Source organism: Capricornis sumatraensis, chromosome 1, assembly GCF_032405125.1.
Source record: "Capricornis sumatraensis isolate serow.1 chromosome 1, serow.2, whole genome shotgun sequence".
NCBI lineage: Eukaryota > Metazoa > Chordata > Mammalia > Artiodactyla > Bovidae > Capricornis > Capricornis sumatraensis.
The window spans coordinates 35,989,602-36,011,357 of NC_091069.1; the positions used below are offsets into that span (position 1 = coordinate 35,989,602).

The window sequence follows — 21,756 nt, forward strand, 5'->3', positions numbered from 1 at the left end:
AGAACACACCAAGAATTGGTAGAATGACACATATTTCTTGAAATGGCAATAAACCATGTCCAAAGGAAACAGATCTAATAGAAAAATGGGAGTGTGTGGATCTGCGAGGGAGTCCGCTCTGAATTCAGGAGGTGTGTGTGCATGGGAGTCTGTGAATCTTAAGGCAGATGGTGAAGGAGAGAGAATTAAGGTAAACCTATGGGGGGAGGGTGCCATCAGCCTCGAGCCAGTTAGAAGATATAAAAAGATGCTTTCCTAAAACCAATTACCCCGGAAGACAGCTTTGACTGAGATGGACAATTTCTGCTAATCGTCACCTTTTGCTTATAAAGCAGATCATCGAACATACTGTTGATTCAATCTTTGACAATTTCATTTCTCGAAAAAGATAAAAGAAGCAACAAAATATTACTCTGGGATCTTATTGTGACCTTCAGCAACTATTTACAGATATGGAAGCAATAGGAATCTTGAGTGAATTTTTGCTCCTTGTTATCTTATTTTCAGTAATAACAGGGCACTGGATATAGTCAAAATGTATCATCCCTCAGGAAAGCAGATTTCAAAACGTCAGAGGAAAAGTAGACACAATCCCTCAGTCAGAGAATCTGGACACTTGGTGATTAATGTGGGGGTGGAGATGAAAAGGCAGAGATGACCTCAAGGAAAAGTGAAGGGAGAGATCTGAAGTCACTAAGGTGATGGGTCACATTGCTCTCAGATGGGCTCAGACTTAGCAGAGGTAGACATGAGATGGAGAGACATTTATTCTTTCCAGGTACACCAATCTGAGAAACCATAGTGGAAAAGAATATGAAAAAGAATGCATACTTTGCCGTACAGCAGTAACACAACATTGTAATTCTACTATACTTCAAAGAAAAAAAAAAAAAAGATGGAAAGATGGCTCTAGCCAAGGACTTATTCTAAAAAGAGCACAACCCTGTCACGTCTGAGCAACAATAAAGCCCAGAGCTGAGATTTATGGAAAGTTCTGGACACAATAAAAAGGGCAAGGACAACAGTGGCAGGGCTGACCTGCGCTGTGAAGCAGAGACTGTGGCTTTGGGTGAGAACAGAAGAACTGGGGCTCGGCTTCTCTCTTGCTTCTGTTATTTCTATCAAGCACAGGGATCTGCAAGCTGGAAAGGCTGAGACTCAAGAGGAAGCTCTGAGGGCCAAAATGATGAAGCTACAAAGGATGAGCCAGTGTGAGCTTCTGGCCTTGTTTTCAGAATGATTTCAGTAAACTAGGCCAGTGTATTTCCTGATCTTTAACATTCCCTTTATTAGGGAAGAAAACATAGCTTGTTATCTACCTCCATGCTCTTCTCTTTCTACACTCTTACAGTGTCTCTCATTCTCTACGTTATTTTTACATAGATTTCAACATGTCTTATACTCTTTGATGGGTTCATGAATGTTTGAGAGTTCATGAGTAAGAGTCTAAGAGTAAGGTTATTATTTACTAAATGAGAAACAAATCATTAGGAAGAGCTTTGCAAAGAGTCTAACAATCTATTTAATTTTTCAAGTTGCAGAATCAAGCTGTCTGTTGAGAAGGCCATGGATAGCCACGTGGAAAGAAATATGTGTCATTTTTCATGTCTATAGCGTTACACACGGATTTGATGTACGAGTGCAAACACCATGTAAACACAAGGGTCAGTCATATAGAGTAGAAGAAATGAAGTACAGAGGTAAAGGAAATAATTCTCATTCTTCATTTCTGAGTATTTTAGAAAAAAAATAATTTATCCAATAAACATTTATTGTGTGCCACTATATGCTGGGGATGTAAAGATGAATAAAATAGGGTTGTTGCCTTTGATTTATCCATAGCCAGAGATCCGAAAACACAAACTCCTTAAAATTCCCTTAAGGAACCCAATTTTTTAGATGATGTGGCATGCTTGGTCACTTAGATGGGCCTCACTATTTGTGATCCATGGACTGTGGCCCTCCAGGCTCCTCTGTCCGTGGGGATTCTTCAGGTAAGAATACTGGAGTGGGTTGTCAATTTCTTCTCCAGGGGATCTTCCCGACCCAGGGATTGAACCCTGGATGCTTTGACAGGCAGATTCTTTACCACTGAGCCACCTAGGAAGCTCAGTCTTCTAGATACGGAAACATTAACATGACCTAGGACTTGACACAGGGGGGGGTCCCTGCAGGAGGCCAGGCAGAGCTCATCCGGGTCTCCAGTGCTGATATAGATGTTTTATGACCCCACTTTGCTTCCCTGGTGGCTCAGTTGTTAAAGAATCCACCTGTAACATGGGAGACCTGGGTTTGATCCTTCGGTCGGGAAGATCCCCTGAAGGAGGGCATGACAACCCACACCAGTATTGTTGCCTGGAGAATCCCCCTGGACAGAGGAGCCTGGCGGGCTACAGTCCATGGGGTTGCAAGGAGTCAGACAGGACTGAGTGACTAAGCACAGCACAGCACATGATCCCACTTTACATATGGGCCAAACAAAGCCCTGGGGACACGTAGGGGAGCGTCTGGAAGGTGAGGGCAGAGCAAGGTCACTTCGACTCACCGGTGGATGAAGTGATTCTCCTCTAGATACTGACAGCCGCAGGCGATGTCCCGAGCCACGTGCAGGAGATCCAGCATGGCCAGGGAGGAGGGCTGGTTCTGTAGGAGACAGTAGTGACCGGCTGGTGAGGAGCTCTCAGGGGAGAGGAGGTCTGAAACACTGGACTCCCGTGCTCACCAGGAGGTCAAACGCGGGCTCGTCACCCTGGGGTCTTGGCCCTGGCTGCACATTCGTGATCACCGGTAGATTTATACAAAAGCACATGCCTGGGCCTCAGCCCAGAACAATGACTCCACCTCTGTGCGGGCGCAGCGTTTATAGAGTCACAGCTGCCAGATGAGTGGGGCCGGAACCCACACCACAGACGTCCTGCCCCTTCGTTTTTTTTTCTGCCCACTCTTCCACCACTATCTTCATAAACATTTGAATACCCTAAACGTACAAACAGGCCTGTGAGGAAATCAAGGCAGGGTAGTGTTGCTTTAAAATGCTCTATTTAAAAATATTTAAAAAAATTAACTTTCTTCAAGAAGACCTAGATCTGAAGTGGACTGAAAAAGCGAACCTTCCAGAAAATACTGGGCAGCTGAAGAGCTATCTCTGGCTTTCCTGCATGAGGTCCCTTTTGTGCAAAAGTTGCTGCCCCCCACTCCCCGAACTGTCTCGGGATGCAGCCTGGCTCTCCTTCCCCATCTGGTGGGGCAGCCAGAAGTCTTTCCTGAGGGCTGCGCCCTTCTTGGTGTCTTCTCAATCCCTAACCCCCGAGTCCACAGCAGCATGTCCTCAGGCAGTGTCGCGTGCACTGTGCTGCTCGGGTCTTGTTCCAACCACGTCCCCAAGGAAACTTCGAGGCTCCCGAGGCAGGGCCTTTGGCGTCCACTTCCATGGTCTCCAGCGCAATGCTTAGCTCACTGCTGAGGTTCAGTGAACAAGGGGGTTTGTTGGTTGATCACAGCCGAACTAGGGTTTTCCAGATGCTGCCACAGATCAGGGCCTCCCTGGGACTCTTTGGAGCAATAGCGTGGGTTGGGGGAGGTGGCGAGGAGTTCGTGTGGGGCCTGCTTCAGTTCCAGGGGAGACGACTCAGGGAGGGGAACATTTGCTGCCCATGGATCATCAGGCAGTCCCCTACCTGTAAGAGGGCAAGTCCCAGGACCTTTGATGCAATGTCCTGTGTGGTCAATAGGCAAGCAAGGTTACCTCCATATTGACGGTGAGAGGGCTGAGGGCTCAGAGAGGCTCAGCTAGTAGGGTGGAGCTGAAACTGCCCTGAGCTGGGCTTTAAGGGTTTGGACTGGGGGAGGCGGGATTCTAGGAGTTAAAATTGAGTTTCTTAGGAGGACATGTCTGAGAAGGGCTGGCGTTCCCGTGGACTCAGCGCACGGCACCCACATGAGCACAGATACAGCACACAGAGTACGTTTCAGCGCTTGGTTGAGCTGAGCTGGGCTTCATCCTACCGGGTCCCTTACTGGCTGTGTGCCCTGGGGCTGACGGCACTCCCTCTGTCCAAGCCTCCGTGTCCTCATGTGTGACAGTGCTGTGACACTCTCAGCCTCCCTGGTTGTTCTGAGGACTCACAGCAAGAGGCACAGAGTGAGCGCTTCACAGAGGGCTCTGCATTCATGGAAGGGGCTACTCCGTGGAGGGCGCTGTTGGGGACTTGAGAAGTGGCTCATGTGTCTGGCTTCTCCCAGGACCTTGTTAGGGTCAGAAGTACTGGGCACTGGGAGAGACAGAGTCTCCATTTCCTGGGGACAAGAAAAGTAATATATTTTTGAGAGAAATATTCATCCATCTTGCTATAGTATTAGGACAATATTTTCTGTTTCCAGGAAAATTCTTTCTGTTCCTGCCAAAGAGGACCATTCCTAGCGCTCTTGGAGTCTCTTTGTGTCTTAGCCCCCATCACTCAGGACGCAAGGACCATTGATGTCTCAAATGCTCCATAAGTCTGCTGCACTGAAGGGGCTAAATCTTCTCAGGCATTAGCCCAGGGGCCGCGTTTATTGGGGCTCCCTGTCTGTGGCTGTTCAGAGCAAATTAACTGTAATAATCAGTCTTCACAAAAGCAGATCGTCTGTAACCCGAGAGGTGTGTCTGCATATCTCTGTGCGTGTGTGTGTGTGTGTGTGTGTGGTGGTGGGAGTCTGTGGATGCTGTGACAAGACCGATATTGAAAATGAGCAGTGCAGAGCATAGCCAGTGTGCCATCTGTATCCAGCCTGGCCAAAGGAGGAGTTGGAACCAGGGCTCTTTTTCCTTGATTTGCTACTGAATGTGGCACTTCCTTTGGCAATGTCAGGCAGTTTTTATTCTGTCCAATACTCAGAGAGGGTTTTATCCAGTACCTCCCGAAGCAGGCTGTAGGATGGAATTCAATCAAATAGGTATGGGAATTCCTGGGTTACATAGGCTTCTTCATCAGAGGAATTATCAGAGTCTTTGCTACACACTAGTGTGTATTGAGAATCAATCAGAGGGGAGTCTGTGTGGCTCTGAAACTGGCTTGACCATGGAATTCTTTTGAGCATGCCTGTGAGTGTGTACCACTCAAGGTTCTGACATTCCCATCAGGACACTGTTTTGACCAATATCTTACTTTTGCTCACAGTTCCTGAGGTGCTATTTCCAAAGGATAATGCATATACTGATAAAAGAGAATAATATTGATAATAATAATAATACTTCCTTAAGTAGCTCCTGCATTTAGAAATGAAGGATCATAGGACATGGGGGAGGAATAGTTTCACCAAGGGAAAAACAGAATAAGGATACATTTTTAAATTGATGGCTGAGAGTAAGAGGGAAAGATGAAAGGAAGCAGCAAAGAATGAAGACAGGGACACAAGATATGAAATGTGGCAAAAATCCATTTTGAAAAGTGATGAGAATGGTGCTGGGCCTCAGATTCCTGCCTCCGGACATGGTCAAAAAAATGCACTCAGTGAATGGTGGAGGCAACATTAGTACTTAGCAAAATCGAAACCAAAGATGAAAACCTAAGCTTTAGTGGCAATCAGAGGTTCTCATCTCTATGCTGTGCTCTCTGGCGTCCAAGGAGCCGCCATGCATATGCAGCATCTTCTCCAGAGCCACTACCTACCAGACTACCATTCCCCAAGCAGGTGTAGATGCTATGTGGGCAATGGCTGCCCCCTTTAATACAGAGATTACTGACTCCTTGATGGCCTTTGTCATTATTGATTGAATCAACTGATACTAAAAGATAGCTACTAGCCTATATCTGACATATATTAAATCCTCAATAAAATTTTGTTCAATAAAGAGGGGGGTCTGCAAAATTATATTGACATTAAAAGGGTCCTTCCTTCTTGAGGTGGTGGGGTCCTGGGACTGAACGATGTTTCCCTCTGTACCCATGAATTTCATTTCCATGACAGACATAGTTGGCCCTGGCACCCATTCTGTCCTATGAGTCTGTGTATCTATCATTACTTCATATGCATGCATTATCTGAAGCCAGAGCCTCTTAGACCCTCTCTGAGGTCCTTCCATCTTGATGTCTAGATGTCTAGCTGCTGAACCCCAGGGATGGCAGGAGGTGAGCACAGAGTGTGCGTCTGATTCTGAGCACCCAGCAGGTTAAGCCTGGAGAGATTCAGGGGCTTCAAACAAATGAACCAGGTAGACCTCAGACCTTTGAATTCAGTGAGTTCTAGCCTGGAGGCACAGCTCTGCCCACCCCCTCCTCAGTGTGTGTATGTCTCCAGCCCCTATGTCTATCAGCCAGTCCCTCCCTCCTTCATCAGGATTTACTGATATTAGCTACCTCGGTCCACTATAAATACTGGTCCTTTTTCACAGTCAACCTGGTCCTCACTCACTAAGTTGGAGTTTGTGGTTCTGAGGATCCATGCAGGACACCCAGCAACCTCCCACATGCCCTGCTCCCACCCCGGCTGGAAGTTGCTGCTGCAAACACATTTGCATGGGGTCACTCTGGAGGGCTGTCATCCGACATTTCACATCACCCATCATGGGCAGTAAGTGCCTCAGGAAGGACCAGCTCATCTGAGGTGAGTGGGTGTAAAGGAGAAGGGAGGATGCCTGGACTGCCGCCAAGATCTGGGAGCATGGTTGGCCAGAGAGTCACACAAAGATCAGGGTCAAGGGTTAAAGGGAAGATTTGGTCGGGGGGATCCTGACCCTTAGAAGCACCTCTCTCCCAAGTAGAGTTGACCTTCCCCTGGCTGTGGGCCTCCCTGGGGTGGTACCTGCAGCCAGAGGTTGGAAGCTGGCAGCAGGCTCCCGCTGTGAGCCTCCTTGAGGCGGCACTTGGGCAGCGAGGTGGTGGGAGATGTCAGTGATCTGTCTTCCTCACTGGTGCTTTGTTCTTTGAGACAACATCCAAATCATTATCAAGAGAGATACCTTTGCCTGTGAGAGAAGGAAGTACCCCTCCCTGAAGGTTCTTGGTCTTGCCAAGTGATGGGTTCTCAGGTTCCCTTTACGAAGAAGTCACAATACTCTCTTGTCCTTATGCCTTAGGAATGTCCAATGGGAAACCAAGAGCTGGACCTCCTCCCAGAGAGTGACGTCACATGTTCCCTATTGGACATCTGCTGGAAGCACTGCTGAGATGCTCAGGGCACGAGGCTGAAGGCTCTGCTCTGCTGGGTAGGGGTGGGGAAGCTGAGACTGGTGCCCAGACCCTGGCAGAGATGCCTGCATAGCTGGCGACTTTTGCTCTCAACCACCTGCCCTCACCTTGGCCCTCAGGGCTTCCCCATGGGGACCACAGGGATCAATAGCACCGCAGGCTGGAGTGAGCAAGGAATGAGGAGCCATAAGGCCTGAGTTCTAGTCCAAGCTCTTCCACTTCCTGTGTGACCTCGGCAAGTCACATAACCTCTCTGAGCCCCTGTTTTCCCGGCTCCAAAATGAGGTGAGATCTGTACCGTCTACTTCATAGGGTGGTTTTGAGAAACGTGAAGACTCTGGGGAGGAGGAGGACGGTGCTGCAGATGAGGGTTATCATGAGGTAGGCCCCTTCCTGCTCTCCCCTTCCTCAGGCCCCTTCCTCCTGCCAGGGGTGCTGAGGTGCACACGCTCATCCTCTCAAGAAGTTAGACTGGATTCCTCTTAGATGGTCAGCCAGAGCCTTGCAGGAATGGTGTGGAGGCTCTTAAGAGCCCAAGTGAAGGTGGGAATTGGAGCAGGTGCGACCTTCTGAGGTTTCCACCACCACTTTGGGTCCATGTGAGGAGGGTGTTCAGTCCTGGTCTTCCTGTGGCCGCGTGGCTGTCAGCCTCTCCCTGCTTTCCTTGGGGGTGGGGAGGGTACAAGTCTTCCCTGTGGTCCTCACAGTTCAGCAGCAACTTCAAGATGGCAGTTCCTAACTCAGGGGGTCTGCTCTGCTCCAGTTCCCTGGGCCCAGGACCTCTTGAAGACCCTGGCAGTGACGGGAGCGGACAGCTGGCCTCTGGGCTCACCCAGTGAGATGTGTTTTATAAACCAGGTCTGTCCGAGATGTTCTAGCCTGACCCTTAGAGTTCACATTGCAGATCCTCAGGTTAGAGGGGGTTGGCTGCCCTAAACCAGGTTGTCTAATAATCAACTGGGGGGAAGTGTGCGTGGGCCCAGCTAGGTTTCTTCACTCCCCCAAACTCTAGCCCTTTGACCATAACATGTATGTAGCACTTTCCTAAATACCTCAGCCCTTCATTTTGATTGTAAATCTACAAGGTCAGGAAGTTCCCATCTGAGAGATGAGGACACTGGGGTTCACAAGGGGTGGAGCAGAGTGACGTGCCCCAAGTCAGATGGTTGAGTGAGTGGCACAGCTGGCGTGAAAGTCCCCCTCTGTGCTCGTCCCTAGTTTGGTTTTCCACAATCAGCGGGTCATAAACACAGATACTGGCTAGAGGAGACACTGCTCAAGGCTTGGGCAAGCTCCCTCGGACCCGGCTCAGCCGTTGGATACCTTCTGTCCCTTCTCTCCCACCTGTCCCCCAGATCAGAGCCCAGGGGCTGACCCTGGCTGGGAAAGGTGTTTCTCACTCACCGGACGAGGCCGCGTCTCCCGGAGGAAGGACTTGAGGTCTCCTCCCGCCATGAGCTCAAGCAGGATAAATCGGGGCAGGGCTTGCAGACTCACGCCAATACAGCGCACGATGTTCTGGTGGTTGAATTTGCTGCAGAGCGGAGGGGAGTAACTGAATTTAACTGAGCTGAGTCTGCAAAAACCGGGCAAAGCTGGGTACAGAGTTATGTTTTCAGAGCCACATTATGTAAAAGCTTTCTGTAAATACGGGGAGCAGGGGTCCCAGGCTGGGCCTAAGGAGAGGAGAATCTGGTTGCTGAGCAGCTGGAAGAACCAGAGGGCAGGCCTGGTGGGGGTTCAACACGCATGGAGTGTTCTTGCTTGGAGTGGGGGGCTGGGGAGCGGGGGAGAGGGCCATGCATAGGCACCGAGCGAGAAGGCTGGGGTGGAGGTGGGCAGGGAGACGAGGGTGTCCAGGAGGCTGGCGCCAGGACTGCTGGCCAGGATTCACATTTTGGGGGTTGGAGTCACGGAGGAAGGCCTCAAGTGGAAGCTGGAGGGCCTGCTTCCCCGAGGGCCTGCCTGAGACCTGCCTGCTGACTGCGTGCGGAAGAGAACGAGGAAGAGGGCTGCTGGATCCCACCGTGGACTCTTTGCGGGGGCTCTGAGATTTGCGTTTTCTTGTTAACGTGATCCTGTGAGGACACGTGAGGCAGTGGGGCCAGGGAGCTCCACGCTGGCACACTTGGGCAGAGCTGATGCACTGGGTGACTGTGCACCCAAATACAGTGCCGCCCACTCACTGCAGAGGAGGGAGACTGCGTGACGCGGGCCTCCTTCCACCTGCTCTTCCACTGTCCAGGTTTTACTCAGTGATCACTGTTACATGGGCAACCAGCAAATACGGCACTTAGCAGGAGCTGAGGCTGCCACGCGTCCTCCCACGGACACAGCACATCACACACGCTGCTCTGGCCTCATTCCCTCAGCCGCTTCTGCCAAGGCCTCCCTAGCCTGTCAGGATGTTCGAGGCTTCCCGGTGCACCGGGAGGCCACGAGCCTGGCCAGCTCTCAAGGTCGAACCTCTGTTGTCAGAGCCTTGGACACTGTGACTCCCAGTGGGGGGCCTCAGATCCACCAGTTGAAGAGTCGGGCCAGCTGGGTGGACCAGGGTGGGCACCTTCCATCACGTGGGGGCCCATTTCCTTTACTTGAGAGTTGGGAGCTGGGGTGGGTGAAGGACCTGGTGGAAGAGTTACCTGGAGGAAGATTGTATTTTCCACTGTCAACAACAAGCACACTCTGTTTCTTAAGAAAAGGGGGAAAAGAACCAATGGGTGACACAGGGGTGCTGGTTGAAGGCCAAGTGACATTGACTGGGGCTACAAGGAAACCAGATGGGGGCTGGTCCACTCTGGTAAGATGTGCTAAGAACCTCAGGGGCTGGGGGAGGTCTCCAGTTAGAGAGGAGGGGTGCCCTGCAGGGCAACCCTGTTTCCCTTGGAGATATGCCTGTTAGAAATATCTTGTGTCCCTCACAGGCTTGGGGTGGTGGTGCGGGCGTCCCTCTGGGCCGTTACCTGATGATCAGGGCTTCCATGAGGAAATCCAGCTCGTCCTGTTCAGAGCACACCTCCGGCAGCGTCTGGGCACAGAAGGGAGGGTGGGAATGAGGAGGAGGCTGTGAGCCACAGAGGTCAGAGGCTGTTGGCAGAGGGCTGTGCTTACAGAGATCCCGGTCAAGGTCAGGCCCACGAGGAAGCCTCCTCTTACCTTTACAGCCACTTGCAGGGGGCTGGGGTCATTGGGCATTCCAGACACCTGACCTTCATACACCTCCCCAAACGCACCGTGGCCTAGACCCCTGTGCAGAGGAGAAGGTGTGATGAGGCAGGGGCACACTTAGTGGCCACTCACAGGAGGCAGGGAGTCACGCACACCCTCAGGAGTAATGCCCTCAGTGTGGCTTTGCCCTGCAATCCCCAGCCTCTATTGCTCTATGGGCAAGAAACGTTCCAAGCCAGGCTTCATGACGTTGGCTGATATTCCTTCCGTGAACACTCACGGAGTCTCTAATATTTGCCCGGGTCCTAGAGGTGACTAAGACCTGGATCTGGTGGGAGAGGACCGATGGCTGGCAGACACCTCCTGGAGAGCGCTCAGAGAATGACAGACATGTGCAAAGGGTTCTCTGGGAGCTGGGAGGGGGAGGGGAGCAATGCTTGGGGGAAGCATTTGGGTGGTTTTGAGGAGCACCCCATTTCTCCCATCTAGTCCTCCTCTCATTGTTCCAACCCCATAGTTAAATAATTAAATAATTAGACCCCCAAATGGCCCTGGACATTAAACCTTCTCCCCCCGGGAGGGCCGGGGGGTGCTCCGAGGGGTGGCTCTGCTGGCCTCTTGTTGTCGGAGGAATCTGTGGTCCAGGGATGACATCCGGCCACCAAGAACGCTCCCTTCTCTGCCTCCCTCCACCCTCAACTGCCCCAGCAGACGGCACTCACCGGATGAGGGTGATGCTTTTCCGTGGCACCTCCTTCAGGTCACTGATGGAGGAGGTCTTGCCAGCAAAACAGTAGTTGGGATTGTAGTCGGTCATGATGGTGGAGGTGCGGAGCTTGCTCAGCTTGTACTCCGGGCTCTGCAGCTCCATCTGCATGGCTTGCAGCTCTTGGTGCTTCCGGCGGTACACTGCAGACAGATGCCGGTCCATACAAGGTGGCCTGGGCCAGGCCACCTCCTCCAGGAAGCCTTCCTTAATCTCTAGCTCTTCTGCTGGGGTCTAAATCTTTTTCCATCACTCTTAGTCATACTAACAAAATGGTTATAGATGTGAAAGTATACCTTTCATTGAAAGATTAAAGCAAATATAAAGCTTAAAATCATATGAATGAAAAGATTTATTGTAACACGCAGGGGCAGAGGCACATTAGTTTGGGTCCTCTGAGAAGCAGACCCAGGACAGGATTAGAAATGCAAGGATTTCATTCAGAGAAATGCCTATGAGAGATGATGCAGGGGGAATCCAGGAAGGCTGGGAAGCCACTAGACTGTTTTGACTCCATGTGAAGGACAGGGTGAGCGAAGGTTGAGCAAAGACCCTAGATGGCCATTCAGTCTAAAAAGGTTCCAGCAAGGCTGTTGGGAAGTTCTGGAGTCAAAGTGGGCCGTCAGAGGAGTCCCAAGTCTCCAGGAGGGGCCTTGCCTTAGTAGCTCTGCTCTGCCCAGGTGCTGCATGAGGCAAATATAGCAAAAGACTTGAGAGTACAGCTGGGGCTCTTGGTCACCTGTGTTTCCTACAGATGAAGAACCACCAAGCCACATAGCTGGAGACAACTGCAGAGTGGAAGGTCTCTAAACTGGCTCTAAGCTGGTGCCTGAGGACCTGAGTTCTAATTCCACCTTTGTTACCTACAAGCTGTGACCCTGACAAGTGACATGTGACCTCTTTGGATCTCAGTCTCTTTCTCTGTAAGCAGGGACAGTAACACCTGCCCTGTTCCCTAAACCTCCACTCTCCATCCCCTGGGACTGTGATAATGAAATGAATTCACCAAAACAGATTAGTTTCAGAGGAATTCCCTGGCTGTCCAGTGGTTGGGACTCAGTGGTCTCACTGCTGGGCCTGAGTTCAATCCCTGGTCAGGGAACTTAGATCCCACATGCCGAGTAATGTGGTCAAAAGAAATGGTTTTGAAAAGTTCTAAAGAGCTCCCCAATACAAGCGACCACTATCACTGTTATTACTATATGTGAGAACATTCTGTATATAAGGCAAACTCCATGGGAGGTGATTCACAGGGTGGATTCTGCTTTTAAAGCTCGGCCCCACCACTTTCGGGCCAGGGCAAGTGAGTCAACTTCTGTGTGCTCAGTTCCTCCTCTATACAACATGCTGACTGTGATCACAGGGTTCTTTGAGGGTTTAGTGAACTAAAATGTGTTACTCGCTCAGCATGTGGTGAGTGTGCAACAAGATAGCTCCTGTCGGCCTGCTCTTGGCAGGATGGCGTCATGGGAATCACAAAGGTCCACTGAGAACAGGGAATCCCTGTCCACCCCCAGACTCCCCCAGCCCCATGGGGCTGGCCTCAGAGTGCTGCCTGGAGCCTTTCCTTTCCTTCTGCCTCCCCTCAAGTCTCTGCCCACCTGCCCTGGGCATTTCCAGCACCTGGGCCCTCTGTGATGTGCAGATCAGTGCCCCATGGCTCACAGGCCTAATGGGAAATACTGAGAAACCAGCTCTGCATTCTCTGTGGAGAGGGGAAGGGTGGGCTGGAGGTGTGAACCCGACTAGAAGAGTCCACTGAAGCCCATGTCTGATGAGAGCTACACTGAGGTCTGGAGGAGGCTGGGGGTGGGGGGCGGTGGTAAGCTTTAGCCATGGTGTTCTCCTCTGAGAAGACCCCTCCCTGAGCAGCCAGCAGGCTCTACATGGGGCTGAGGTTCAGAATCGGGGCTCCTAGGAGCCAGGAGTGTGCTGGAGACAGAAGGAGAGGGGCTTCTGCTTTGGCTTGGGCTGCCCTCATTACCGCCGCCCAGAATGACCCTTCAGCCTGAGAAGGCACAGCCTAAGATGCCATTCTGTTCTGCCAGATCTTCCTTCCCTGCCCTGCTCTGGAAGTGCTGGGGCTCTGGGACACTCACCGATCATGATGCCGGAGAAAGCCAGGACGAGGGCGGCTACCAGGGCAGAGGTCACGACGGACAGAATCAGCGAGAGTGGCAGGTGGGGCTCTGGGGTGGGCGACACTGGAAGACAGTCCCCACGGGGCACGAATGACCACATTGATTCTCCTCTGAGCTGCCCCCACGTCAGAAAGACCCTTCCCAGCCCCGGACCCACAGACCGCCAGCCTTCTTGGAGGATGAGGGCAGTTTCATCCTGGTTTTACAACTTTTAACAGCTTTTGTGGAGAGGCACTATGTAACAGGGATAAATATCACAATCTTGACACTGATCTGAAACATCAACTGCACATGACAGGATGAGGATGGAAAGTGAGCCAACAGGGGCTGTAGAAGCGGTTCAGGCGCCCTGTGTGTGCGTGTGAAGTTGCTTTAGTCGTGTCTGACTCTGTGCGACCCTATGGACTGCAGCCCACCAGGCTCCTCCATCCACGGGATTCTCCAGGCAAGAATCCTGGAGTGGGTTGCCATGCCCTCCTCCAGGGGATCTTCCTGACCCAGGGATCGAACCCACATCTCTTATGTCTCCTGCACTGGCAGGTGGGTTCTTTACCACTAGCACCACCTGGGAAGCCCCTCAGGTGCCTTAGTGAGTGAGTGAAGTCGCTCAGTCGTGCTGACTCTTTGTGACTCCATGGACTGTATAGCCTACTAGGCTCCTCCATCCATGGGATTCTCCAGGCAAAAATACTGGAGTGGGTTGCCATTTCCTTCTCCAGGGGATCTTCCTGATCCAGGGATCGAACCTGGGTCTCCCACATTGCAGGCAGACGCTTTACCCTCTGAGCCACCAGGGAAGCCATCAGGGGCCTTAGGTGACTACAAACTCAGTTTGACCCAAAGATAGAGTATGCCTGTCAGTTAGATTCGAGGCTGAATTGATGCTCTATCCACGAGAGCACTGGGCCCAGCGCGTGGGAGGGAGAGCTGGGTGTGTGATGGTACTGACCACACCAGGCACCGAGCCTGGTCCTGGACACAGCATTTCAAAAGGGACGTGGACAACTGCAACAACAGGATGGGAAAGAGATATAGACTCATGTCCCATAGACTGGATGGAAATAAACGGGCTATTTAATCTGGAGGAGACTTGAGGAGGAGGAAGGCAGCATGCTCTTCAGACGCCGTAAAGGGCCACTACAAGCAGGAAGCCGAGGGGTGGAAGTCGGGAGGAGAATGGGTCTGGCTCCGTAACTCCCCAACGGGAGACCCTGTGTCTTAGGAGTACTGAGGTCCTTGGTGCTGGGGTGTCTGGTGGAGATGAGCTGGCCCCTTGGTGGGGATGTGGGGGTCGCATCCTGGGCTAGTGGTGGGACCAGGTGACTTATGACTCCTTCCCAAGCCATGACCCACCTTTCGCACACAGGTCCCTTTGCCTGTCGTCCGAGCACCCATGCTGGGGGCAGACAGACAGCAGTGTCAGGAAGTTTACAAAGCTGCGTCTGAGGTGTCCCAGAGCCATGGAAACTAGCTGTGGCTCAAGCTCTGTGCCCGCCCACCGCCCAGCCCCTTACCAATGCAGGAGACGCCGTCCTCAGCCAGCACGGTCCCGTGGTCGCAGAAGCAGATGATTTTGTGGCTCTCGGGGTCCATGTGGCACTCGTCTACCTCGCAGTGGCTGCAGTTTAGGTAATGCTTAATGTTCACTTCCCCGTGGCCCTCCATCACTGGTGACAAGGAGAAAGGGTCAGCCTCAGGTGGAGGCCACCCTGCACCCCACCCCTGGGCTCTGTGCTTCATCTCCAGCTGCCGGTCCCTCTTCCTACATCCCACTGCCACTGGAAGCACCGCCTGTGCAGGTGAGTCCCTGATGCATCTGGTGAGCGAAACTCAGAGGACCTGTAGGCAGGCGGGAGGGTCCACACTAAGGACCCTTAGATTGGCTGCCACAGGCACAGGGCCCATTACTGTTGCATTCACCTAGGGCTGACCTGCCTGGAGTCAGTCTTTTGTGAACGTATCAGATCACGCATCCTGATTGCCAGAAAACTTGGTGAGGCGACCACTAGGAAGACTTGCCTGCAAGGGACCCACGATCACACCTGTGAGTCCTGGACTTCCTGAGTAGCCCTGGGGTTTCAGCTGGGAGGGAGGGAGCACTGGGAGAGAGCCCAGGGAAGCAGGCTCTGCTACTTGGCAGAGGGGGTACCTTTTAAAGCTGGGGTGTACAGGATGCCCAGCGGATTGATGAAGGAAACCCCGTCCTCCCCGTCCATCTCGGGGTCATTGTTTGAGGCTGCGTTGCCACCTGTGGCAAACCAGAGAAGAGTTTAACGCAGAGAGGTGGGTGCCTGAGTCTGGACACACGTGCGCATCAGCGGGGTGAGCGGCGGGGTCGGGGAGGGGCCTTGAGGGCGGGGCGGTGGGAGGGAAGGGAGCTCACGGCACACAGGATGCAGCTGGGGCTCGGTTCAGTAGCTGCTGGGTGTGCGGGCCACTGTCTCCTCCAGGGCCACGGTCTCCTCTGCTGCTCTGCTGGGCTCTCCCAGGAAGCAGTCCATGTGATCAAGAGTCAGAAAAGTTCTAGTCTCCCCAGGCTGGGTTGGCCCCTTGGCCCCTCTGCCTGGGGGTGGCTCTCCTGTCCCATCCGGTGAGGGTTGGGGCAGGGGGATGGGCCCCTGTGCCTTTAGGCTCCTGTCCCTCCTTTCAGCAGGGCTTGGGTTATCTTTGGGCTCCCCACCTTGGGCTCCTCCCACCCGCCCAGGGCTTGGAAAAGAAGAGCATCTGGTTAACACAAGCATCTTACACACAGCCTTAAAGCAAAACACAGACAGCACATCACAGCACGTGCATGCATCGTGTCCTAATCTGGGGGGTACTGGAGCCATCATCTCCCAGCCTCTCAGCTTCAGAAGGCTCTTTTACTCTGCTCCGAAGCCCAGAGGAGAGCCAGGGCCAGGGGCCAGCTGCGTGCTGAAGGGCTGGGCTGGGATTGCCCATGGCTGCTCTCAGGAGTAGCCCCCATCAGCATGGGGAATAGTGCCCCTTCTGGAAGCTGGTGGGCTGGGGTAGGGAAGGGAGAGTAGGGAGTCCCTGAGGCCAGAAAGTGCAAACCAGGCCCTCGGGGAGCTGGCTTGGCAAGGACTGTGGCCAGGCCATCCAAAGGGAGGAGTCTGGCCTCCAGGGTTCTCATGCATCCTTGGGGGTGGCTCAGAGAGGAGTCTGGGAAGCCAAGGCCCCTTTATCATCAGCTTTGGGGGAGATCAAGAGTCACTGGGATCTTGATGCTGTCCTGCCGAAACCTCGAGGCAGGATGCTGGCTCGGGAGCCAGCACCCTACCTCTGGCTCGTTTGGCCGGCTGGGAGGAAGGCGTGCATGGTCACATCACAGTCCACACGTGGGGTGGGCCGGGGGCGGGCAGGCGAGGGCTGGGGAGAGGACAGGGGAGGGAGGTGCCTAGGACTAAGAGGGGAGGGAGTGACACCTTGAACACGAATCATCTTTACCTATATATCCTCCGCCTCCTCCACCGGAGGAGCACCCCCCTCCACCCCCTCCGAAACCCCCTCTTGTCTCCCACCCCCACTTCTTCATGGCCTGGGGGCAGGAATGTCCTCCGGTGGCACCTTCCAGCAAAGACTTTCCAGACCAGAGCAAGGAAGTGTTATCACTCCAGCCACCTCCACCACCTGTAGGCAGAGACAGAGAAACGCTTAAGAGAGGATTCCGGCTGGTTAGGGTGGCTGCTGGGTCTGGCAACGAATGCAGGGCTCGGTGTTTTCCAGGGGTGCTTGTCCCTATCCAGCGCCCAGGGGGTTTGTCTTCAGTGGGGCCTGGGGCCTTCAGAGTCCACGGCTAAAAAACCAGGCATCTGCCCTTTGCTGGAGGGAGACCTGCTCTGGCCACAGCTGTGCATGTCCAGATGGAAGTGGGCTGTGTACCCCTGTTTCCTGTCAGGCCTCTGGCTCAAAAGCCCAAACTGTGCTCATTAAGGGATGGGGGTGGTGGGGGGAAGCAGGCGGCATGGCGACTAAATCTGTTCCTCTGCCTTCCCTCTGGGCCTGCCAACTCTTGAAGCTCCTGGCTTTCATATCGTTAACTACTTCTCATCCCAACAAGAACAAGGACCAGCTGTCAATACCCCACCAAGATCGCAGAAGTGAAATTCCTAGCAGCAATCCTGGATTAGGCACCACATAACCCAAAGGGATATAACTGTTTACTAGGCAAGAGCTTCCCTGGTCTGAGCCTTGGTTTCCTCACCTGTAACTTGGAGATAAGGAGACTCACCTTATGGGGTGGACGTTAGGATCAAAGGAGAAAGGGAGTGTGTGAGATGTTTTATAAACCACCAAGGGGAGGGATCGTTGGGCATCTGTGAGACACTCACACATGCAGAAGGCCTCACACCCCGAAGCCCAGGCAGGGTCTTGCCAGCGGCGTCTAAGTTGCTCTAAGGTCAAGAGCAAAGAGGGCTGGAGGCAGAGGCGGTGATGCTCTGGCTACAAGGGCAGCAGCTGGAGCTGTGCTTCTGTACGCCTGGGCCTGCTCTGAACTCTTGCAAAGGGTCTGTACAGAGCTAGCTTGAGTGCAACTTTATCTTAAGGCCATAGGCAGACAGCAATACATCTCTCCCGAAGTCCTTGAAACTCCAGGATCCCCACTTTGTCTCCCCCTGTTGTTTCATATGACATTTCATGAGGCAGTCTACTCCCAGAGACTCCAAAACCCTTTATGCTCCAGCAGAAGGTCGGGGGCGGGAACCTAGAGAAACAACAGTGCCTGGGTCTGCTGGGACCGTAAGGGTTAATCTGCCTGGACGCGTCTCAGTTCTTCGGAGAACTCCTGGCCAAGGTTCTTCTGGACCCAGAGGGGGCAGCAGAGGGACGTGTAGCTGGGGGGAAGCTGCAGACAGGGCTGACTCTGGTGCTAGCAAGAGGGAGACGGGTTTTAGGAAATTAGGTCAAGGTCACGAATAAGCTTGTGTCTAGAACAGGGAAAACCAGAGCCCTGGGCAAGTCATGGGGACCATCTGCCAGTTCTGGAAGTGGCAGGACTTCAAGAATCTGGCCTCCCTCTGCCAGCCAGAGAGTGGGTGTGGGCCCGTCAAGGCTGTTGTCCAAGTCACGTGGTGGAGGGAAGGCCCCCTCAGCTTCATTAGCGGGAAGCGGGCTCTGGTGGCTACGTGGGGCCATGAACTTAATAAATAAATCAGGATGAGATGGGCCTGAAACCAAGCCTGCCCCCCTTCCCCTGCCCCCAGCACCCTACCCTTGCATTCTGCACATCCCAGCCTTCAGGCAAATGTGTGGAAAAGAAAACAATGGTCGTGAAAGTAAAAACACATCATCAACAACGTTTTAAAAAATGGATTAAGTATGAAACTGTTTGGTCATCCTGAGGGGAAAAAACCCCTACAACGTTCAATGAGCTTCTTGACACTTCTGTAAAATGAAAATAATATGTTTGGAAAACCCTACAGGACTGTTTTGAAAAGAACATGCATGATAGATGCGGAAATGTTTTGTAATTTATTAAATGCTGACTGACATAAGGGGTGCTGTATATATCACTGGGGTAATTCCTCGCTGTGGACACTACGACTGTTTCCCCTTCCTCTTTCTCTAGCCATCTCTCAGTTGAAGAGAAAGTTTGAGTATTTATTTTAATTAAGCTCAAATCTCTAAATGCCTTAAAAATCCTCCCTCGGTCTGAGTGTGGAGAAAAGAACACACAAAGATGGATGGTTGACTTCAGAGGAATCAGGGAATTCACATCTCCTTCAGAGTCTGTCCCCCATCTCTGTGTGACTGGCTCTCACTAAGGAGGCAGACAGCCCTACCATGGACAGAGATTTTCTTTCCATGTGAGAAGCGTGTGAGCTGGCAGCCCAGGGCCTGGAAGTACAAGCAAACCACAGGGACCTGGGAGGCCGACCCTGCTCAGATTTCTTCCATCTGCTCACATCTAGCTGCATCTGATAAATCCCAGGGAGGGTTGGGTTGGCAGTCAGAACGCTGCCTCCTGCCTCATTTTGTCAATGACCTTCTGCAAGTCCAAACCCCATACCAGCAAGGTGGCCTCTGGATCCCCAAGGTGTGACCTGTCTTTCCTTTTTTGATGCCAGTACCAATATCCAGAGCTCCCAGCATCTCAAGGGCCCATGACTAAGATGCCCACAGGTGTGTGATGGTGCCCAGTCAAGGTGAAGCTCACACAGTCCTCGGGGACCATTCTGGGAGAGGCTGGGCTTGCAGAGATTTACCTGCAGCTCCAGAATTGCCGTTCAGCCCTAGGACTGAGGAGTTATTCTCCAGTCTCTCTGGGTGGAACGTGTCTGTCTTGGCCCCATAGGCCCTGCCACCACCACCGGCCGCAATGATCAGAGGCACTGGCACGCCATCTTTCATCTGCCAGGGGAGAGACATTCAGAGACTGAGAAGCTGAGCAGGGCTCCCACCCCAGAGACCTCTGAGCCATTTAAATGCTTAAACATGTCTGAGTGTCTGCTGGGCAGTGGGTGACATCTTGGTGGTCTGAGGGCTCCCATCTCATGTTACAAGAGCCCATGAGCTCTTCTGTCCCCTCCAACCCCCAGCTCCTGTATCAGTCCGAGTTAGTAAATGAAGCAAAAGCATCAGGAGATTTAAATGTCTATGAACACTGGGAGGCAAGGATCAGTCTTTGGGGCTGTTTAGACCGCCCCTTTCCTGAAGCGCTTCTCGAGCCTCAGGGATCTGGGAGCTGGTGCTCAGGGCAGGTCTCTCTTCTCTCCTTCCTCTGCACACAGGGCTCTCTGCTTTGACCCCACAACTTCAAGATTAAGCCCTCAGAACCGCTGGCCCTGCAGGAGGACCCAACAGGAAATCTTTGTCTATCTTCGATGTATCAGAAAAGTCCACCTGAGGACACAGGAGGGCACAGTGGGACCCTCTGGGGCTCTGAAGCAAGATGATGAAGGCCTGCCTAGTGAAACCAGGCTGGGACATCAGCACGAGAAGGGCCTGCCCTTTCCTGGACAGACAGGGAACCTTATATCCCTATGGGTCTCCGCTTCCTCAACTTTAAATGGAGCTAAGAGCACCCAAGGTGCGTGGTTCCTTGGTCTGTCCTGAGGACTCAAAGCCAGGATGCAGAGAAGGCCCCTGCCCTGGGGAACGGCGCACAGACCTCACCTTAAACACGTAGGTGGCTCCTCCCCCTCCTCCGCCCCCTCCTGCCCACTCGTGCACGCTTTTGTTCACGCGGATTTCCTCTTCTATCACGTTGTTTTCTCCAATGCAGACTTTCTGGATTAATCGGTTTGCCTGGAGAAACAAAAACATCTCAGGTTTGTGCCCAAGGTCCTCCGCCTCCCAGCAGACAGAACTTCTATGCTAAAAGATATGGTCTGACCATCTCTCAGATGGCTTATGGTTGAGTTGAGGAGACAAAAAATACACATGGATAACTGTCACTCTGGAAAATATTGGAGAAGGACCACAGGGACCTCTTAGACAGAAAATGAATGGGAAGTTGAGGAGGCGGAGTGAGGCTTTGCTGCTGGACTGCTGAGCATGGAGGACTGCCTGGGGTAGGTGGCATTCAGTTGGACCTTGCAAGATGCGGAGCTTTTTAAACACTGAGAATGAGGGAAAGTTATGACATTGCAGGGGAGGAGATCAGCAGGAACTCAGAGGGAAGGTGCTAAGTGGGGGTATTTGGGGGAAAAGTGTAAGGAGTTTCTTCAGCTCAGAAAAATCCATCTTAGGACAGAGAGGTGATCCAGGACGACTTGTTAGGACCCTGTGGATTCTGAAGAGGGGATGACAAAGGCCCCAGGAGCTAAGACAGGGCTGGAGGGAGTCCAAATGGGAGTGGGTAGAGGGGACTAAACCAAACAGTCAGATCGTGTCCAGAGGCCTCAAACACAGAGAGGGGGCTGCGCTTCATTCTCTAAGCAGCGAGAAGCCGTTGAGGTTTCTTGAGAAGCTGCAGTTTGAAGCATCATGTAAAGAGGAAAAAAAAAAAACAGTGGGTACCAAACTTGGATTTTATTCCACTTGATGCAGGCCTAGGCATCTGGGAGTCTCTGGGGACATGCTGGAAATTCCTGTGACCCAGAATCCTGTAATTCCTGAACAAAGAGGGCAGGGTTTCAAGAAGAGCCATTATCCTTGTAGGTCACGGCGGCTGAGATGAACTCACCACACATCGGTCTGACCTCAGGGGAAAACGAATTTTCTTTCACTTAATAGAAAAAAGGCCAATAAAACATCAAATTTTCATCAAATGTGGCTGGGTAACCAGCCAGTGGACATGGCAATTCATCTCGAGCCACTCCTTATGCTAAAGCACTCAGGGGTGCCGGGAATGAGTACTAGAGAAATTTCCAGATAAATAGCTGAGATGCAATTTGTTTTATGGCATTTTGGATTTAATGATGGAAATAATTTGATATTTTCTAGAGTGGATTTAGTGTGGTTGAAAGGCTGTGATTTGCTATTGTAGACAGCTGACATTTCTCTTATGTACGTGCAGTGCTGGTCAGGGCCGGCGTGAGGCCAGAGTGGCATGGAGTCTGCTGGAAGG

The 21,756-nt window shown here is 52.4% G+C and overlaps 1 protein-coding gene across 1 annotated transcript in view; it reads right to left on the bottom strand.

Moving 5' to 3' along the window:
• ALK (ALK receptor tyrosine kinase) overlaps positions 1–21,756 on the bottom strand; it is a 734,717-nt gene that overhangs the window by 18,884 nt on the left and 694,077 nt on the right. Inside the window, exons 14-24 of the mRNA XM_068966737.1 lie at positions 20,361–20,492; positions 19,451–19,595; positions 16,692–16,874; positions 15,394–15,492; positions 14,759–14,911; positions 13,203–13,307; positions 11,060–11,246; positions 10,326–10,416; positions 10,133–10,197; positions 8,574–8,703; positions 2,546–2,643 (exon numbers count right to left, since the gene is read on the bottom strand). Of these exons, the coding sequence (XP_068822838.1) occupies positions 2,546–2,643; positions 8,574–8,703; positions 10,133–10,197; positions 10,326–10,416; positions 11,060–11,246; positions 13,203–13,307; positions 14,759–14,911; positions 15,394–15,492; positions 16,692–16,874; positions 19,451–19,595; positions 20,361–20,492 (1,388 nt within the window). The remainder of the gene's footprint in view (positions 1–2,545; positions 2,644–8,573; positions 8,704–10,132; positions 10,198–10,325; positions 10,417–11,059; positions 11,247–13,202; positions 13,308–14,758; positions 14,912–15,393; positions 15,493–16,691; positions 16,875–19,450; positions 19,596–20,360; positions 20,493–21,756) is intronic.